Source organism: Arachis hypogaea, chromosome 15 (genome assembly GCF_003086295.3).
Source record: "Arachis hypogaea cultivar Tifrunner chromosome 15, arahy.Tifrunner.gnm2.J5K5, whole genome shotgun sequence".
Classification (NCBI taxonomy): Eukaryota; Viridiplantae; Streptophyta; class Magnoliopsida; order Fabales; family Fabaceae; genus Arachis; species Arachis hypogaea.
In genome coordinates, this window is record NC_092050.1 from 132922461 (window position 1) to 132941627 (window position 19167).

The window sequence follows — 19167 nt, forward strand, 5'->3', positions numbered from 1 at the left end:
GAAAATATTTTTAATCTTTTAAAAATTAATATATCTAATCCTTACTAATAGTTAATTTTTAAATTTTATTTAAAAATAAATTTCTCAAAATTAAATGGTTAAAAAATTTGAGTAAAACTCCTAATTTCTAACCCCAGCTCTTAGTCTCTCACTCTCCCTCCCAACTTTAACCTAACCCTCATATACTCAGTCGTTCATTCCCTCTCTCTTTCTCACTCATTCACGCCACAACATTAACTCACACACTGTACTCTCCTCTCTTTTTTACAGAATCACCACCTCTACTCCTCTCTGGTCTCTGCCGTCGCTGTTCAGCCCAACAATCGCCATCGTTCTCACTCTTTATAAGACCCCAAACTTTTAGAAGTTTTATTATGAACTAGTTCACTACAAAAAATTTGTCAGACACCGTCGGATTTACCAGTGAATTTACTAAAAAAATTCATCGGTAATCTATTTACCGTCAGAATAAATTCGATAGTATAAATCTTGTCGGTAATTATTTACCGGCAAATTTTTTTGTTTGTCACTAATTACTGTCAAAAAATTTTCGCTAGTAATTTTTACCGTCGGATTTATCCCCCGATAAATCCGACAGTAATATATTATTTACTAATAATTAAATTAATAGCTACCGCGGATTTAACCCACAGTAAATCCGCCGACAAACTTAAATTTTAAATTTTTTTTAGAACAATCCAATCTAATTTCAAATAACAATTTTAACAACAAGACATAAGTCTCAATACAAGCATAAATCTTACATATCAAATTCTGAATGAAACAAATCCAATATACAAAAATAAATGACATATCAAGTCTTAATAAAAAGTATTATTCTTTAGAAAAGTGTTGTAGAATCGCTTATCCACATATGAACAACAGAATATTTAGAAAAGTATTATTCCTTTCTACTTCTCATTTTTCTAACTTGCAGTTTGTAACACAAAAGAAAAGTCTTCTTACAATGTCTTGACAAAATCATAAGGTAGCTCAAAAAATAAAAATAATAAAAAAAAGAGTGGAGTGCAATATAACCTTGACAAAATCATGGACATAATAAGTTTTCTGATTATTTTAATAATTTCTCTTTTAATCACTCCACCTTAATAATCCTAAAAAGGAAGAAAAACATGTAAAATAACAAAGAAAAATAACTATACTTAAATGATGAATAGTTGAATACCACTGCAATATAAAATAATTAATGAGTAACTACAAAGATGATGTTTATAATTTAAATTTTGTATAAATGATTTGAATAACACAAATGCTGAATAATAATAATAAAAAAATGTTAAAGAAACTTACCAACTAAGAACAACTCTGCTAAATCCTACACTAAATGAAAAATTCTAAGGATATAAAAAATTCAATCTAGGTCCACAGAAATTCATCTAATTACTCTCGAACAAAAGTTATAAATATGTTTAAAAAGTAAAAATAAAATATCAAACAAATGACAAACAATATCAATTATTACTTATTACTTATTACTTATCGTTTGAGCTGCTATGGTCATAGAAGAAATATTCATCCTATTTTTTACAGAATTTCTGGTTCAACTGAGTTTTAAGTTTCAATACTATTACAGTAGCAATAATCAACAATTACTATAATATTTTGGAACCGTGACCTAAAAAGAGTATCTATAGTCACGATTTTTTTAAAAATCGTAACAAAAAAGTACTTATAGTTACGATTTTTTAAAAAAATGGTGACCTAAAAGGGTCTATGGTCACGATTTTGGTGGGTGACCTAAAAGAGCCTATGGTCACGGTTTTGAAGAGTGACCTAAAAGGGTCTATGGTCACGATTTTAGAAAAAGATGACGTAAATGGTCTATGATCACGGTTTTGGAGGGTGACCTAAAAGGGTCCATGGTCACGGCTTTAAATGACCTAAAAGGATCTATGATCACGGTTATGACTGAATAAACCAGTTCAATTTGTGATTGACCGATTGAACAAATGACCCAGTGATCTAATAGTCTGACCAGATTGATTACCAATTTGGTTCTGATAACTATGATAATAACAAATTAAAAATAAAATAACAATTAAAAGTGGTAAATAAAAGAAAATGAAAGTGTATGTCATAATTGTAAGAATTGAACCGGTAATCAAATTAGTTAGGTTACCGATTTACTAGTTCAACTAATAAATTACTGGTTAAATCGATAAATTTGGTTTTACGTAAATAAAAAATATAGAATAGTAAAAAAACTTAAAAAAAATTCAAAATACATACCTTCACCAACATTTTCAGAATAACCAAGTCTCAAATTCTAAAAATAACTAATATAAAGATAGACATGAAATTTGTTAGTACTACTACAATAGTATCTTAATTTGACACAATAAGGATAACAATCCATGAACTATATCCAAGGAGTGATTTTAAAGTTAGCGTGTTGTTCTTTATCTGACAAATGTGAAACTACATCCTGATTCGTTTCATTTTGATTTGTATTTTCCATAGAATTATTAGCTCTATCATCATTCCAATCATTTTTTAAATCCAATTGATCTAGCATTATAGATAATGTTTCATAAATCAAGATAAAAAATAATATAAACTATTTTATAAAGAATACTAAAATCATAGTTGATCATAATTCATAAATAAATAAAAGAAAACATACCTAAATCATCTACAGGTGATTGAAGAGACAGATTTATAAGATCATTTTGTAAATTAAAGCATCAACTTCTTCAGGAGTTAAAAATGGTGATGAATCTTCCAATATCCATTCCGAATGATCCTCAAATGTATCAAGACAAATTGGATCATAAACTTGCTTTCTCATTTGGTTTCTATATTATCAATATACTTCATTACTCTTATGATGATTAAAATTTAAAAATAATGCTTTCAACTTAAAATAATAAAACAAATTAAGAAAGTATCTTTGTTGTAACCTTAAATTATAATGAACATAAATAAGATCATTAAGTTTTCGATTCTCTAATCTATTCCTCTTCTTTGAGTGAATGTGTTCAAAAATGCTCCAGTTATGCTCACAACTTGAAGAACTACAAGTTTGACTTAAAATATGAATCACCAACTTTTACAAATTTGGCGCCCCACAACCATAAGATTTCTATCATTGATCTTAACATAAAAAAGAATAATATATCACAATCATAAATATCAAATCATAAATACATCACAATCATAAAAGACTAATTTTATGAAGAAATTCACCTGACATAACAGTGCTTCGTTCACGTATTGTAGACGGTCTTCCAAAATCTTGTTTAGCATTCTTAAAGATCCTCATATCACTTGTCAGCTTAGAATTCAAATCTGGATCACCATAAGCATATTTCTCAATGATATCTAGCAGGCCAGAAGTCGTTTGCCTGTGTTTTTTAAATTCTTCAACATTAAATCAAAAAGCTGGATTTAACCAATAACCATCGGCATGAAGATTTTTCCGAAGTTGTAAATCCCAATGTGTATCTAAAATCTTCAAATAAGGATCAGCAACCTTCTTTCTTTTTTTGAAACCTCTTCACCATCTCTCCTTTAGCCTTATAAATAGCTAAAGAAAACCCATCGCTGCTTTGTCTTTACTATTCATAATACATAAAACACAAGCAAGTGGCTCAGTAAGCTTAATAATATCAGTGCATTGACTCCAAAATTTAGAATCCAAGATTTGATCTACAAATATTTTAGCTTTGGCTTCTTTGGAGTAAGCTGAGCTTATCCATTCTTTAAAGGTCACCATAGCTCTCAAAGGATCATTTTGAGCCAAAATACTTTGCAAAACAATGAAATTAGGATCCTTCTTGAGTTTTTCTTTTCTTGCTTCGAAGCTCTTCAATGCTTTGATCGAATTGTTGTCTCACTACAACTGGCACCTTTCGACATGTGACTCGATATCTCCTCCTTTTCTAGCCAAATGAAGCTTAAACCGACGAATTCCTCCACCCTTAATAAGCTTATCACAATCTATACATAACAGAATGGTTTTTTCAGATTTCACAACTTGTTTACAATATCCCCATGTAGGATAAGTTTTTTGCTCTATTATTTTTTTTGGGTTCTGATTGATGCATCAGGAGTTGATCCTTGTTCTTGCGAGGATGGTGTTTCTGATGGCGTATTCGCTGAAGTCATTCTAAAACAATATGGAATAGCAATGGTATAAAACAACAACTATTAGAAATTCACCTAACATATTCTCTATTCTCTATTCTCTATTCAGCAACACTAAATTCACAGCAACATCAACAAAAACAACTATAAACACTAATAATCAGAACAAAGACATCAACCTGCCATTAATCAACAAATTCAACAAATTCATAATTAAGAATCAACAAATTCAACATCATTAATCAATTACTCACTCATTGCATCAAATTAAAATCCAACTGAACAACTAAAAACAAAACAGAGATAATGGAGGACACAGAGAAGTGACGATTGAGGAGACCACCAACCTGACCGAGAGAGGACGCAGTGGACAGAGAGGACGTGGCGACGACAACCTCGCCGCAGAGCAAGGAGCTGCAACGAGGTAGGTTGCTAGAGAGCTAAAGACGTGACAACGCAGGGGAACCACAGAGGTGACGTCGTCGGAGACGCAAACATTCTGGCGAGATGAAGCAGAGGAGACGGCCGACAATGAGGTGTGGTTGAGAGAGACTATGGTGTGATGAGGTGAGGAAGAGAGCCTTCGAGGAGGGTTGGAGGGGGTATTGGGGATTGGAGTGCCGTTTAGGACATTAGGGTAATAGGGTTTGAGTGTTCTTTTTTTTTTTTTTAAAAAAAAAGACCAAAACGATGTCGTTTTGGCAAAAGACAAAAGGGTTAACAACCAAAAATATCTCCGAATTTTGTAAGCGCTAACAATAATGCCCCAACTTTTATTATCGACAAAAATATCCTTGAATAATTTTAAAACGTGCACGAAATGCTCATCCTTCAAGTGATGCCTTCTCCGTTAACGGAAGTGTCTGATGTGGCAAATAGAAAAACTTATGTGTGTAATTTTTATTAAAAGAATTGTTACAAATTATAACTAAAGGAATGAAAAATGTTACAAAATCAAGTTATATTTTGTAATAAAATTTTATGATAGAAAAAATTATATTATTACGAAAAATATTTCAGAGGTAAAAAATTGTTACCGCTTTTGTAACAAATTTTTATTTTTGTATTAAAAAAATTTATTACAAAATATTACTTTGTATTATAAATATTTCATTTTTTGTTACAAAAACTTTTTGTAATGGGATATATGGCAACAACTTTGTAACAACTTTTTTGTTACAAATATTATTTTTTCTTGTAGTGGATAAGCAGTTACAACCTCCTAGCGAAAGAGTGTACGGATTAATTTGGAAGTGCACCCACACCAAAGGATTGTCGGAAAAGTTTCATTAAGTTGACGTAACTTAGAAGGTATAAAAAGTGGAGTAGACTTGATTGATATTGTTGCCATACAAAAGTATATCAAAGCTCGCTTTATGTTGCTATTTGGTACGACCTTATTTTGTAATAAATCTGGCACTGGAGTCTATTATTGGAAATTTCTACTATTGCTCTGTGACTTTGATTGGATAAGAGAATTTAGCTAGGGTTCGACATGTCTTACCCACTTATATTGATGATTGTGTTGGGCAACATATTTTGATTTTAAGGACATAGATGGCCTGGTACTTCTTCTCCAAGTATGGGCTTGGGAGCAAATGTCTTTATTAGCTCCGGTTCTCCAATTCTCACGGTTTTCATTAGCTTACTGGTATATGTTACTTTGTATAATGTGATGCGTATTTGTCTTAAATTTACACTTTTTAGTTCATTTTACTGATTTCACATAATAACTTACTTACTTACTTGAATAATGAAATTTATATCGACAAGTGCGTTGATTGGATATCTCTGTCAAATGATTACAAAAATTGGACAAGACGGTTTATGGAGATATTGGATATAGTGGATGATGTTGTTAGGGTATGGATTCATATATTCATTGTCATTTAATCTTTATTCACAATGCTTCGCATCCATTGTACTTGTAAGTTGTCCTAAAATGTGTTCTTTCCCGTATTGATGCAATTCGTATGTGATTTATACAATCACGGTTGGCTTCCTTCCCACCTAGTTCCGGTCGATATCCGCAACGTTGGACCAACATGGAATGTAACAATTCCTGTTATCTCATTTGAGTATGTGGAGTGGCATTCCACCGACAGAGTGATGAGACAGTTCGGTATGCAACAAGGCGTTCCGAGAGTCACAAAGGATCTTGGTGGTGTGCATAAACAATGTCTTGACAGGTCCTAAAAATTTGAATTAGATTGTAGCGTACAACAAATGGGTCAGCTTACACTGATTGTTTTATCGCTTCTGTGATTGTGTCTGAGTCCAGCTTACTGTGGTCCTAAAAAATGGTAGATCTGATGTAGGTGTGACGTCTTGTTTTCCAACAATATTTCTTTCAGACCAAACTAGCTCTGATAAACCAATCACAATTATTTTCATACTGTACACATTTGGCATAAAATGTCATTAGTTCAAACTCGTATACCCGATAGTCAACTCCTCTACAAATCATATAGTCTTTGATGGATGTGATCACAATCTCTCTAGAACTGAATTCCATCCAATAACAAATTCGCCGTTTGCAATAATAGGTAAATCTCCACCAATACCACAAAAAACAAGTATACATTACAATTAGCAGCCACAGTATAATCATCATCTTAAAATACGAAAAATATAGATATTCTATCAAGAGTAAAGTATCGTTTTTGTCCCCAACATTTGGGGTAAATCCTATTTGTGTCTCTAACGTTTAAATCGTCCTATTTGTATCCATAACGTTTGTAAAAGTGATTCAATGTTATCCTGCCATCAATTACACATCATGAACGCTTTAGTTTGAGTTTTAAAAAGCTCTTCTTGAAGTTAGAATACAAATATCTGGGATAGAATCGATGATTTACTCCGAAAATAGCTCATCAAATGTTGAAACTAATTCCTACAACATTTACATAATTCACTTTTCTAGGGACATAATTGAATATAAACACAAATAGTTGGTATAATATTAAAATCAAACACATCCAAGTAAGACCTAATTGAGAATGAATACATCCAAGTGAGAATAATTGAAAAATATAATCTGATTTGTTAGTATAATTAATAGTAGGATAACATTGAATCACTTTTATAAACGTTAAGGATACAAATAGGACGATTTAAATGTTAGGGACACAAATAGGACTTACCCCAAACGTTGGGGACAAAAACGATACTTTACTCTTCTATCAATATCATATTCACATACTAGCATTCGCATACTCAGAAAATTTTGGTGCATTCAAAGCCGCAAGGTCTAAAGCGCGCATAAAAGACGGATCTTCTAACGGATGTTGACTTGCTAGTATATTTGCCACTTCTTTTACATTTGTCTCATTAGTGCAATCAACATCATTGTCATCTATATTTGGATAATCTATTTCATAGTTGCTGTCAAATTCATATCCGCTTTCACTGTTGTAGCATTCTTAATCCATGTTTCCATCGGTCTCTTCAACCCATAAAGCAAGTGTTCGAACTCAACATATAGCTCGATGACAGACTCTTGTGATCGATTATTGTGTTATATTGAAAATATTTCTTGCATAGTTATTTCATCAGTGACATACTTCGTCTCGAATTATACCTCCAAATACTATTACAGAATATTTGTACACGATAATAGTCACTCTTTTTGATATTTGAGCAATATTAAAAAAAAAATCTAACTAGTGCTAGTTCATGCAATGATTTTTTTTGATAAATTATTATTTCGATCCTTAACGTTTGAATCGATTCTTAAATTGACCTCTAATGTTTTAAACATCTTATTTCGGTTCTAAAAGATTATAAATGGATTTAATATTGTACTACAGTTAAATTTGACTTGAATAATTAATAGAAAAATTTTTATATTAATAATTATTAATAGACAAATTTTATTTATGTACTAAAATCGAATATTATATTCAATCTTAAATATGTTAATTATTCATATCAAATTAAATAATAAAATAATATTAAATTTATTTAAAATTTTTTAGAATTAGAATAAAATTTTTAAAGCATTAAACACTAAATATTGAAAACTAAAATAGTATTTTTGTTTTTATTTTTTACTCGAATTAAAAGAAAAACTTAAAAGGGAGCTAAAGAAAAGAGAATAAAGCCGGGATCTGAAGAAATGAAGCGAAGCAAGGAGGAACGGAGCAAGTGTGTGTGTTGAGGCGAGGCGTCATTGACATTCAGATTCACATTCAATCCGTACAGTTGTCGATCTAAACACCTTTCCCCATTAAAACCTTTTCCGTTCCCTCCCCCAAACCCAAACCCAAACCACCAACAACTAACCACTTCCATTCCCAATTACCACAAATCTTTGAAGAAATGTCGCAACAAGAATACGGTTACGCCATCGAACTCTACTTGGACCCGGCGCTGGAGAACCAGGTCCTGAAAGCATGGAACGCCCTCGCCCGCCGCCAAATCAGCACTCACCTCATCGACATGGCCTCTCGCCCTCACATCACTCTCTTCTCTTTCCCTTCTTCCTCCCTCGACCCTTCCAAATTCGACTCCATCCTCGAACCCTTCGCTTCAAAGCAAGAGCCTCTTCCCCTCTCCTTCTCCTCCATCGGCTCTCTCTCCGGCGACTCCAACCTCCTCTTTCTCTCTCCCACTCCCACGCTTTCCCTCTTGCAGCTCCACTCTCAGCTCTCCGATGCCTTGAGGAAAGAAGGCGTTGAGGTTCCCGCTGACTATTCCGTTGACAATTGGATCCCTCATTGCTCCGTTGCCAAGCACGTTCCCAAGCCCAGAATGGCCGAAGGATTCTCTGTTTTGAGGGATTTGAAGCTTCCTGTTACTGGCTATGCTGTTGACATTGCCCTCGTCGAGTTTTCGCCCGTTCGCGAGCTCTTCTCCTTTGTTCTTGGCACTGCTCTTGGATCTTGATCAAATGAGGTTATTTATTCTTTTCCTGTTCTATTGTTTTTTTCTTCAGGGGAAGATTTAGCTCTTAGAACTTTACTACCATATTCCGAGTGTTTGTTTCTCATCATGGCATTAGTATGGATGCAAGAAATGGTTTCAATGTGATAACTTTTCATATAGCAGCTTGTAACTTTTTACGTGGGAGTGTAATTTGTTTAGAAAAGATAGGAAGAACATACTCTTCCCGAAAATAACAGAATTAATAGGCCTCTCTTTTTTCTTTTCTATTTTCCTCTTAATGTTTTAGTATAGTATAGTGTTTTTTCTCTACCTTCATGTGATAAGCATTACTTGGGGTTTCATGTGACCTTCAAGATTGGTGACTTAATGTTGAGTTAGCGCTATAGTGTGTTAGAGGATTGTGTCTCACATCATTTGAGTATTCTCAATGATGTGTGTTCTTATATAGAATTTGGTCTTTCCTATGATTCTTTTGCTTTAGAATGGTTATGTGAGGCTTACTTAGTGTATCTTAGATTCATAGCTTGTTCCTTTTATCTTCCATTAAGGAAGAATGTGAGTTGAATAATATTTTTTTGCCTTCGTTACATCTATGCATTGTGATGCAAAGAAACTATTGGTGACTCTAAATTTGTACTTTTGGAGAATGCTCACAGCGTTTTGAAGGAATAATCTATGATTTGTTTCCCACGTTGGAGCTTGAAATGTTTTGACTGTTAATCCTTAGTTTGCCATTCAAGCCTCTGTACTTTTAAGTATCCCCTGACATCAACATTACCGAATGGAGTGCTTTGATGAATTAATGTTCCTGTGCTGTCCTTCTAGGATAGATATTAATGATGCATATCCCTTTTAGTCATTTGACAGTTAGGCAATCCTTACCATTTGTATTTATCAGAGATTAAAAAGAAATGGTGATTTTCTAGATTAATATAAGATGTGAAATAAGTATCTATTAGCATGACCTCACATGCTGTTCTAATTTCCTCCACTTCCTAATCTAATCTGAAATGGTCTTGGAACTTCTGTTACTCACACAAGTTTTACTCTTCTTTTTTTCCTTCTCTAGTTCTCTAACCTTCCCTCCCTCCTCGCAAACCCCTTCTCCATGGTTAAACGGTTAAACCTCTCTTACTCTTTTGGGTTGGCTCATAAGGTAACTGGAACCTAAAATATGATTTCAAGGTATAATTGAATTGGGTAACAAATAGTTTAGGATTTTTTAGATTAGATGACTTCAAGTTAAAATTGAATCAATAACAAGAGCATTTCAAGTTTGACTGTTTATATATTTGCAGGTATGTAGATGGCTAAGTTTATGGTTTTATAAAATGAGTTATTTATGCAGGCTTTGAGATAAGAAATGAAATGCTATACATATACTTCGGAGTGATTGTATGATATTAGATTTCGGTTTAAATCAACCTGATAGCTAGGTAGTTTCAAAGAGTCTCTTCTACAAATCAAGCACTGTGACCGTGAGGGAATAATGAGTAGAAAATTAAATATTTTTAAAATGGGATAATTTGTAAATTAAACATTCATGAAAGTTAGGTATTTTGTGCAGCTATTTTTGAAAGTGCTACTGGCAACCTTCTCTTAGAAGGGCTATCAAATCCAAAGGCATGAAGGAGTGTCTTTGTATAAGGAGTAAAGGTATAAAATACATTAGCTTTTGCAGTTGTCTAAGTAGTTGTTTATTTGGGTTGTTTGTGTAGCATTGCTGTATGATAATTATCATGTCAAAAGCAGACAATAATTCACATCTCTTCTTGATTTTATGGAGTTAATTATTTGGGTTGTTGTCATAGCATTTTTTTATTACCATCCTGCCTTCGGTTTATTTAATAATCTGTAATCTGTTCTTTGCATTATGATCATATTTTTTCATTGATTCCTATCTAGCATGGTATGGTAGGTTCTTTGATCATATTTTTCGTTCTTTGCCAACTTATTGAGGCCTTTGAATCCTTCTCTCTCTCTCTTTTTTTTTTCTTTTTTTTTTTGGAGGAAAAAAGTTTAGCATAAGTGTTTCAAACAATGCTGAGCTCTCTGTTCTTGCATGAGTTAATTCAACCGGATGATTATTTGGGATGCCAACCATCTTTCTTTAAATGTTAATTATGGTGGAACTTGAGATTTGTAATTCCAAATCCGTGAACATCCATCATATTGCTTTGTTTGGTAATTGTTTACCATAAATTATGGCTAGTACGCTTACGGAGAATGAACTTGGAGGGGGACACTGATGAAAATGACAAACTACCAGTTGATTTTGAAAGTAATGAAAGATTTATCTTTTGATTTTCTGTGGTCAATTTATTTATTTATATTTACCGTAATTTCTTTACTTTTACTTTTCGTTCTCAATTTGATAACTACGTTGGGTTAATTGTCTTGTCACTCATTTGTATAATTTACTTCAATTTTACGAGTAATTTATTATCAACAATTTGTATAAAGAAATTATCAATAGCAAGCAGTTATATATATATATATATATCATGTCACTGATGTCAGTGTAACATTTAGTCTAGCTTAAACTGGCACTAATTTGCCAATGAGTAATAACTCAAATGACATAGACTCTCCATACTCATTTAAGAAGTTGCGGGTTCGAGTCTCTTATCTTTCCAAATTTTTAACCCAATGAGTAATAGTTCAAATGGCATAGTCTCCCCATACTCATTTAAGAGGTTGCGGGTTCGAGTCTCCTATCTTTGGTAAAAAAAAAAAAAAAAAAAAACTGGCACTAATTTGTTACTCAACTAAGATATTTTGTTAATGATATAATCTTATTTCAAACAAATCCGTTTCAATCAGCAAAGTTTTTAAACATTTGACATTGATAAGTCAAAGACATTAATTTATCCCTTGCTATGACGTGTTAAATTACCTTGAGGATAAACAATAAATGAAAATGTACACAGTTTAAAAAGTTCAACACGGTTATTGCAAGATCAACATCTTTCTTCTCACAGGACCGCCTAACCCAGATAATTCTAAAGTAATAATTTTGGTTAGTGTCTCAGACATAAATAAATATAGATGTATACACTATACAGAGATGTTTGGTTGCTATAAACAGAGAAATATGGAAGTACACTAGTATCTCGACCTCGGTGTCCTATTTCACCATGTCCTTGAATGCAACAACCCCTTTATCACACAATACACGTTGCACTGTGACACAATGTAGCCGAGAAAAGATGTTACAATAAAATTTCATAAAAGTATTGGTACAATATACTTTCTTGTCCATTTTGTGGCACAAAATTTATACATTATCATTACTATAATAATAACATCCAGCATTTTGAAATATACTTAGCACCTGCTTATATTATTGCTAACTATGCAATTTCAATGAGTATAGAAGAAATCTAAATACAACAAACACAAGCCAGCTCATACACCTAATAGACTTTTACTATGGCAATAGCTCTATTTGAAGTAGCAGAGATCCCCATTAAATTAATTGAAATATAATTATCTCGAAATAGGGATGTAGTCTTCATTCCCACGCTAAAATTCATCATAGGGTGATCTCTATCTCCATGTCACGGATGCCCCATCTCCATTCTTATCTTCGGATATCCCTCAAAGTAACCACGTTTACAGATCTTCGATGACATCTCTAGCCAAATTAATGTGACTATTGGAATTGGAACTTTCATAGACCTAAACATAGAGTACGATGCCATAGGGGACCCAAAACATCTGTCAGGAGAAGATCTGAGAGGGAGAAGGAAGATGAAATAGTGAAAAATACACATGGTTTTTGTATAGATAAAAAGTGAAATTAGAACTTACTGAAAAAATTCAGAGCCATTCAGACCCATGACTAGATCTTGAACTATTTCCTTGTTTCCGTACCTGCTGTAGGGTAATTATGAGACCAATGGCATCTATACCCTGTCCAATATATATCTCTGAAAATGAAGCAATACCAAAATTGAAGCTGTAATGCAGTGTGTGATTTCCTTTGTGTTCCTTTTCGAGCCTGAGTTGTAAAAAAACTCCACTTTTATTGAGTGTCGAGAAAGGAATGGCAAACAAGTCTCACATCGCCCGGAGTTTTGAGAAAGCAATAATTGGAACGATACATAGAAGATTAACATGGCCCTGTGCAAGGATGACGCGCACAAATTGTAAAAGAACTATTTTAGGTCTGTCAGAACACCGTGGAAAGAACGATCATCCACCGATCTCACAATCACTGTTCATCGCCCAGACTTCAGTTCCTGTTTTTTTAATACTCAAGGATACAGAGGTACAAACCTATTGAACAGATCCTGTTCAAGTAAAGTCATAACTTGTGATTTGTGTGTTTAGCTTAAAACCTGCTTCTGTTTTGAGAATGCTGCCGATGTAAGACTAAGCTTACCCTTTGGAAATCCAGATCATCTTAAAATTTAACCACATTAGATTCTTCTTAATCTGCTGTTTGTTGCCTGATTAAAATGCATGCCCAAATTAAAAATGTGTTTTGAACCCTGCTGATACTTCTCTCTAATACTATGTCTGATATGCACGTGGTTAGTTCTCAAGTCTCAAATAACTTGGGCACAGAGAAGTATGGTTATGGAACAGCATTGGTGCTGAATGAAGTGAACAACAGCATGAGATTAGCCATTGCAGTGTAGGAATCATGGTGATTGGATAAACAACCGTAGGTGTGTGTGAATCTTCTGTTTCTTGCGTTTGGTAAGTTATGTGGCCTCTTTAGCTCTTCCAAAGTGCTTCTTGTTATTAAAACTGATCTGTCATTTGTTCATAGCTCAACTTGACTAAAGGGATATATATATCAATGCAAGTTTCAAATCATCAAATGGCTGAAAGCGACTTGGAATGAGCAAAACCTTGTGTGAAGAACAAGTCAAAAGAGTTTTCATGACACAGGATAAACAAGCATAAATAGTTGTGGACAAGGAAATTGCCAGTTTACATTATGAGCAAGAAGATTAAACTAGCTAAATGCTATCGGGTTAAACTTAATTATGTTTATTTATTTTTTATCAAATTGAATTAAATTATTAATTTAAATTTTAAATTAAAAATTGTTGCACCTTGTAGTTGTTGATGGCAATGTCGAAGATAACTCGGGGTCTTTGGGTTTCTTGGAGTCTTTGATGTGTTGTGTATCTGTTTTATGTTTTATTTTTTCCAATGCTCCACCTGACGGTGTTGAGCTCTATGCACTTCAAAAAAAAATAATAATAAATTTTGTGAATAAAATTACATTAAATAAAAAATAAAAATATATCAATATGATCTAAATGTATAAAAATAAGAGTAAGTTTGCCAAACCGGTGGGTAAACTTATTACTTTTAATGAAGTTCGTCCCTACAAAACTTCAACAAATTTGCAAGTTCGCTGATGCAACAGACAAACTTGCTGATACATAAAAAAAAAAGTTAGATCTCGCTAAATATAGATGCAATAATTGTTTTTGAAAAATAATGATTTTTTTATTTTATTTCAAAAAATTTTCCCTTATTTCACTAGCTGAGATCAATTACATATATCAAATAATACCTTTACTGTTTGTCATAGTTTCCTTGTTCTCCTTTAAATTTTACTATTTCGTACACATAAAGCAGCGAAAGAGAACGAAAAGCGTATTAAACTAAATTCGCACACTTTACCTGTTGATAAACAATACATGGAAGATAAAAATATAAGAATCATCTCATATTAAAACAGTATCATAGACATACAAGGTAAATTATCTAACTATGGAAATAGAATCATCTCATATTAAAATTTCACAGATATAGTGAATTATTTAATATTCATATAAGATTCAACAATATAGTGTTTGCTATTAAGTCAACAGTCAACAGTCAACAGTCAACACCATCATTCAAACCAATCATCCACACGAACCTCGAATAAACTACATCCCATCAAGCCAACCAAAAACAACACTACACTGAAAGAAAAAGAACGAACCTCAAGCTTTACAAGAGAACAAGTTCTTAACACCAGCAATCATTATATTAAGAGAATTTAACGGAGGAACAAAGCCTCTCAAGATATTATTAAGGCACAACCATAATACAACATAACATGTAAAACAAAAACTGATTATACCTAGCTTTTGAAGATACACCTTATCATGTAAAAGTAAAATTTTTTATATGATCCAATCATATATATCAATTTATCATTGATTTAAGCTCTTATGCATTTACCTCTATACCTCACCTTGATGATAAATGGTTACAAATTATGTGAAATTTAGGTTAATATTTAAATTTGTCTTTGAAAATTAGAACGTGTGTCAAATTAGTCTTTTTGTCGAACAGATAATTACATGTGGTCTGATGACATGACATATTAATATCACTTGTCACAAGATAATTGATTGACGTGTCATATCAATGATATATAATATGTCAAGTATCATCTGACATATCATAACTTTATTTATAATTAAATTAGTTCCTCAATAAATTTATATAGGTCATTTTCGTCCCTAAAATTTTAAAAATTAATCAGATCAGTCTTTATATAAAATTTTCTTATTTTTTGTAATATTAAATTTTAATATTTTTTAATCCTACTAATTTTAATCACATCTTTTACACTTTAATAAACAAAATTTTGTTTACATAAAATAATAAATATAATCAAATTATTACAAAGTTATTTTTTTTATTTATATTTTTAGATTCTACATTTTTTAATTTTAGATTTTTTAATGAATTTTTTATTTAAATAATTTTATCAAACTATTATTAATTATATACTAAAAATGTTAATTTTTTAGATTTTTAAAATTTTAATCTTTTGGATCTCACACAAATTTATTCTAATTTATCACTAGTTGTCCATTTTCATTTTTCTATATTTGTTTTAGTTCAAATTTTTTTTAACAAATTAAATTAAAAAAAAATCTGACAATCGAAAGAAGATAGAAAAAAATGACGCTAACTAAATAGTAATAATATTTAAAAAAACTAGATTACGATATTAAGGTTCAACGAATAATCCAAATCGGTTTTTCGATCATTGAGTTCTATCGTATAAATTAAAAAAAGATTAAAATTTTAAAATAACTACTATATTTATTTATTGAGATCCAAAAAATTAAATCTTTTAGTATATAATTAATAATAGTTTGATACAATTATTTAAATAAAAAAATTTCACTAAAAAAATAAAATTAAAAATGTCAATTTTAAAAATACAAATAAGAAAATAAATTTGTAATAATTTAATTATTTCTATTATTTTATGTGAAAAAAATTTTATTTAGTGTAAAAAATGATATTCAAATTAGTAAGATTAAGAAATATTAAAAATGTAATATTATGAAAAAGATAAAAGAGACTTATATAAAAATTAATTTGATCAATTTTTTAAATTTTAGAAATAAAAATGATTTACATATATATGTTTAGGACTAATTTGACTCTACATAAATTTATGACATGTCAAATTATATATGACATGTCAAGTATCACTGACATAATATGTTAACTAATTATCTTGTGATACATAATATTAATATGTTATGTTATATTATGATCATCATATTACGTTACACTTAATATAATATATTATTATTTGTGACTAATATCACTAATTTAATCTTTTAAAAATCAATTTAAAAAATGGATAATCTTCAATTTGAGTGTTAACTCTGTGTCCATATGGGAGGATACATTATATTGATATATTCCATTTATATATAGTGTCAATTCAATAGAAGTATTGAACCCAAAATCATCCACATGAACAATCTAACATAAAACAGTATACTAAGCTAAAACTTAAGGGAAAAGAAAACAACAATGAACCCTGTGTTGATTAGGATTTCAACCGCATTGCCAAGAACAAATGAAAAAAGCTGGTGAATCGGTTCAAACTGGACGACTCCAGTAAATTAAGGTTATCAAATTCGTGAGTTTAAGTATACTGATGCATAAGTATTTTTAGTTGTTTTTTTAATTATTTTTTTGAATAAAGTTAACGATTTTTTTTTATTATTTCTTTGAAACCTCACTCCGCCCGCCTTACGGTGGGTTGGCGGGTCAAACCCGTCAAATTTTTTTTATTATTATTATTATTATTATTATTATTATTATTAAGTATTAAATTATATATATAATTTCACAACCATCTTAATAAATTTATAATTTCTAAAAACATAAAAAAATTATAATTTTTAAATTCACAAATATTAGAGTCTTTATAATTATAAATATGTAATAAACATAATCATAAACCAAATTTTTTGAAACAAAATAATAAAACCAACATTGTCCAAAGTAAAATAAATATTTTTCAAAACATATAATTAAAAATCTACAAGTTTAGAACATAATCAATCAAATATAAAACATAATCTGAAACACTAAATTAGAACATCTTCAATTCTCATCTTCATTCTCTTATAGATCAATAACATCATTGGAACCAACTCCTGAAAAATAACCTTCTCCTTTTGCAATATCTTTCTCATCTAAATCTTGCTCTAGAAAAAAGTAAATAAATGTATTAGAAAGATAATACATAATAATGAACAAAATCATTCGAATAGTTATATTATAAATATAATTATACCATAATTAACATATCCATGTATCCAATTTCGAGTGCAAATTACGGTTTTAACATTATCTGGCAATAAACGGCTTCTATACTTATTCAAAACATGAGAATCTATGCTAAATACAGATTTTGAAGCCACAGTAGTAATAGGAATGCTCAACAAATCTCGTGTCATTAATGATAGTGTTGGAACACGATGATGGTTGTCTTTCTACTATTGCAAAATATCTATGATTGCATCATTGCAAACAATGTTGCCTCACTCAAATAAACATCAAGTTACTTCTTTCCACTTTTTACTTTAGCTTCTTAATTATAGGACATCAAATCCTTTGAATCGCAAATAATATATGAATAAAAAAAATGAACAATAAAAAATACATATAACCAAGTAGAGTAAATATAAAAAAAAATAAATACTTACACCAACAATTTTAATAAGTTGAGTTCCTATTGCAAAAGATGTCGCTTGAGAAACCATACTTGGAGCTTGAGAAGTACTTTCTACAATTGTAGAGGAATTATAGTCATAAACCTCAAAAAGCTTGTAGAAGTACTCTTCACATGCTCTACCTTATCTTTAGCATACTAATAGGATCAATCTTATTATAGCAATGAGCCAAAATATTGAGTTTAAATCTAGGATCAAGAATTGTCCCAAAAATACAAGAACAATACTATATTCATCCCAATATTTCTTGAACTTGATAATCGTTTGTTCTCCTATAGTCCTTATAAGCACTTCATCATTCTTCAGACTATTCATCAAAATAAGCTGAATTTGCTAAACTTGTAAAAATACAAGTTAGATGTTAGGTAAGAAATTTCACACATCAACTTAGTAATTTCATAAAATGGTAACAAGAAATCACATATCTTTTTAGTTCTTTTTCACTCATCTGATGAAGGACAAATATCCCTAAATTCAACTTCTTTCACTTTATACATTTCAAAAGCTTTCTTATATGGAATAGCACTTACAAGCATTGCATAAAGTAAATTCTATCTAGTAGGAACATCTAAACATAATGCATTTGTATACTCAAATCCCTCAATATCAGTAAAACATTCTTTAAATTTAACTTTCTGACTTTTAGATTTTCTCAGATACTTAATATAATCTCTAATCTTATGCACTGCATCACCAGCTATTTTCATTCTATCTTGAACAATAAGATTTAAAATATGAGCAGAGCAACGAATATAAAAGAATTCACCTCCACATAACAACGAATCATGCACATCCAAAGTACTTTTCAAGTGATCATCAACACAAGTATCATTAGAAGAAGCATTATCCAAAGTAATGGAAAAAAAAATCTTTTTGTCAATTTTTCGCTCATTCAAAAGCGTAAAAATTTTAGAAGACAACTCAAATCCCGTGTGAGGATGAGGCATATGATAAAAATTGAGAATTTTATTCTGTAATTTTTAGTTCTCATCAACAAAATGTGCAGTCAAACAAATAAAGCCCCCATTGTTCATGGATGTCCAAAGACCAAATGTTAAGTAAATTCTATTTGGAATGGAAATTAAAATTTTTTTAAATTTCGCAGCTTCTCTCTTGTAAACTTTCACTATATCAGACTTAACTATATTCCTAGTAGGAA

The 19167-nt window shown here is 30.9% G+C and overlaps 1 protein-coding gene, 2 long non-coding RNA genes, 1 other non-coding gene and 1 pseudogene across 4 annotated transcripts; 3 read left to right on the top strand and 2 right to left on the bottom strand.

Moving 5' to 3' along the window:
* The first annotated feature begins 8198 nt into the window (after positions 1-8198).
* On the top strand, positions 8199-10802 carry LOC112750753 (uncharacterized). The gene is made up of 2 exons (XM_025799588.3): positions 8199-9003; positions 10562-10802. The coding sequence occupies exon 1, from the start codon at positions 8428-8430 to the stop codon at positions 8992-8994; it is 567 nt and encodes a 188-aa protein (XP_025655373.1). The 5' UTR covers positions 8199-8427; the 3' UTR covers positions 8995-9003; positions 10562-10802.
* Positions 10803-12204: 1402 nt separating this feature from the next.
* LOC140178977 (uncharacterized) lies at positions 12205-13029 on the bottom strand. The gene is made up of 2 exons (XR_011872279.1): positions 12808-13029; positions 12205-12729 (listed from the first exon to the last, which is right to left on the bottom strand). It is a non-coding gene; the product is annotated as an uncharacterized lncRNA (long non-coding RNA).
* A 25-nt stretch (positions 13030-13054) lies between these two features.
* On the top strand, positions 13055-13161 carry LOC112753567 (U6 spliceosomal RNA). The gene has a single exon (XR_003177950.1). It is a non-coding gene; the product is annotated as a U6 spliceosomal RNA (small nuclear RNA).
* On the top strand, positions 13132-14108 carry LOC140178978 (uncharacterized). The gene is made up of 3 exons (XR_011872280.1): positions 13132-13267; positions 13538-13701; positions 13775-14108. It is a non-coding gene; the product is annotated as an uncharacterized lncRNA (long non-coding RNA).
* Positions 13163-13307, bottom strand: LOC112753614 (small nucleolar RNA U3; annotated as a pseudogene).
* Positions 14109-19167: the final 5059 nt, after the last annotated feature.

What these genes read in the sequence shown, in the direction of transcription:
- LOC112750753 (XM_025799588.3), top strand. Translation starts at nt 8,428, where the DNA reads ATGTCGCAACAAGAATACGGTTACGCCATCGAACTCTACTTGGACCCG.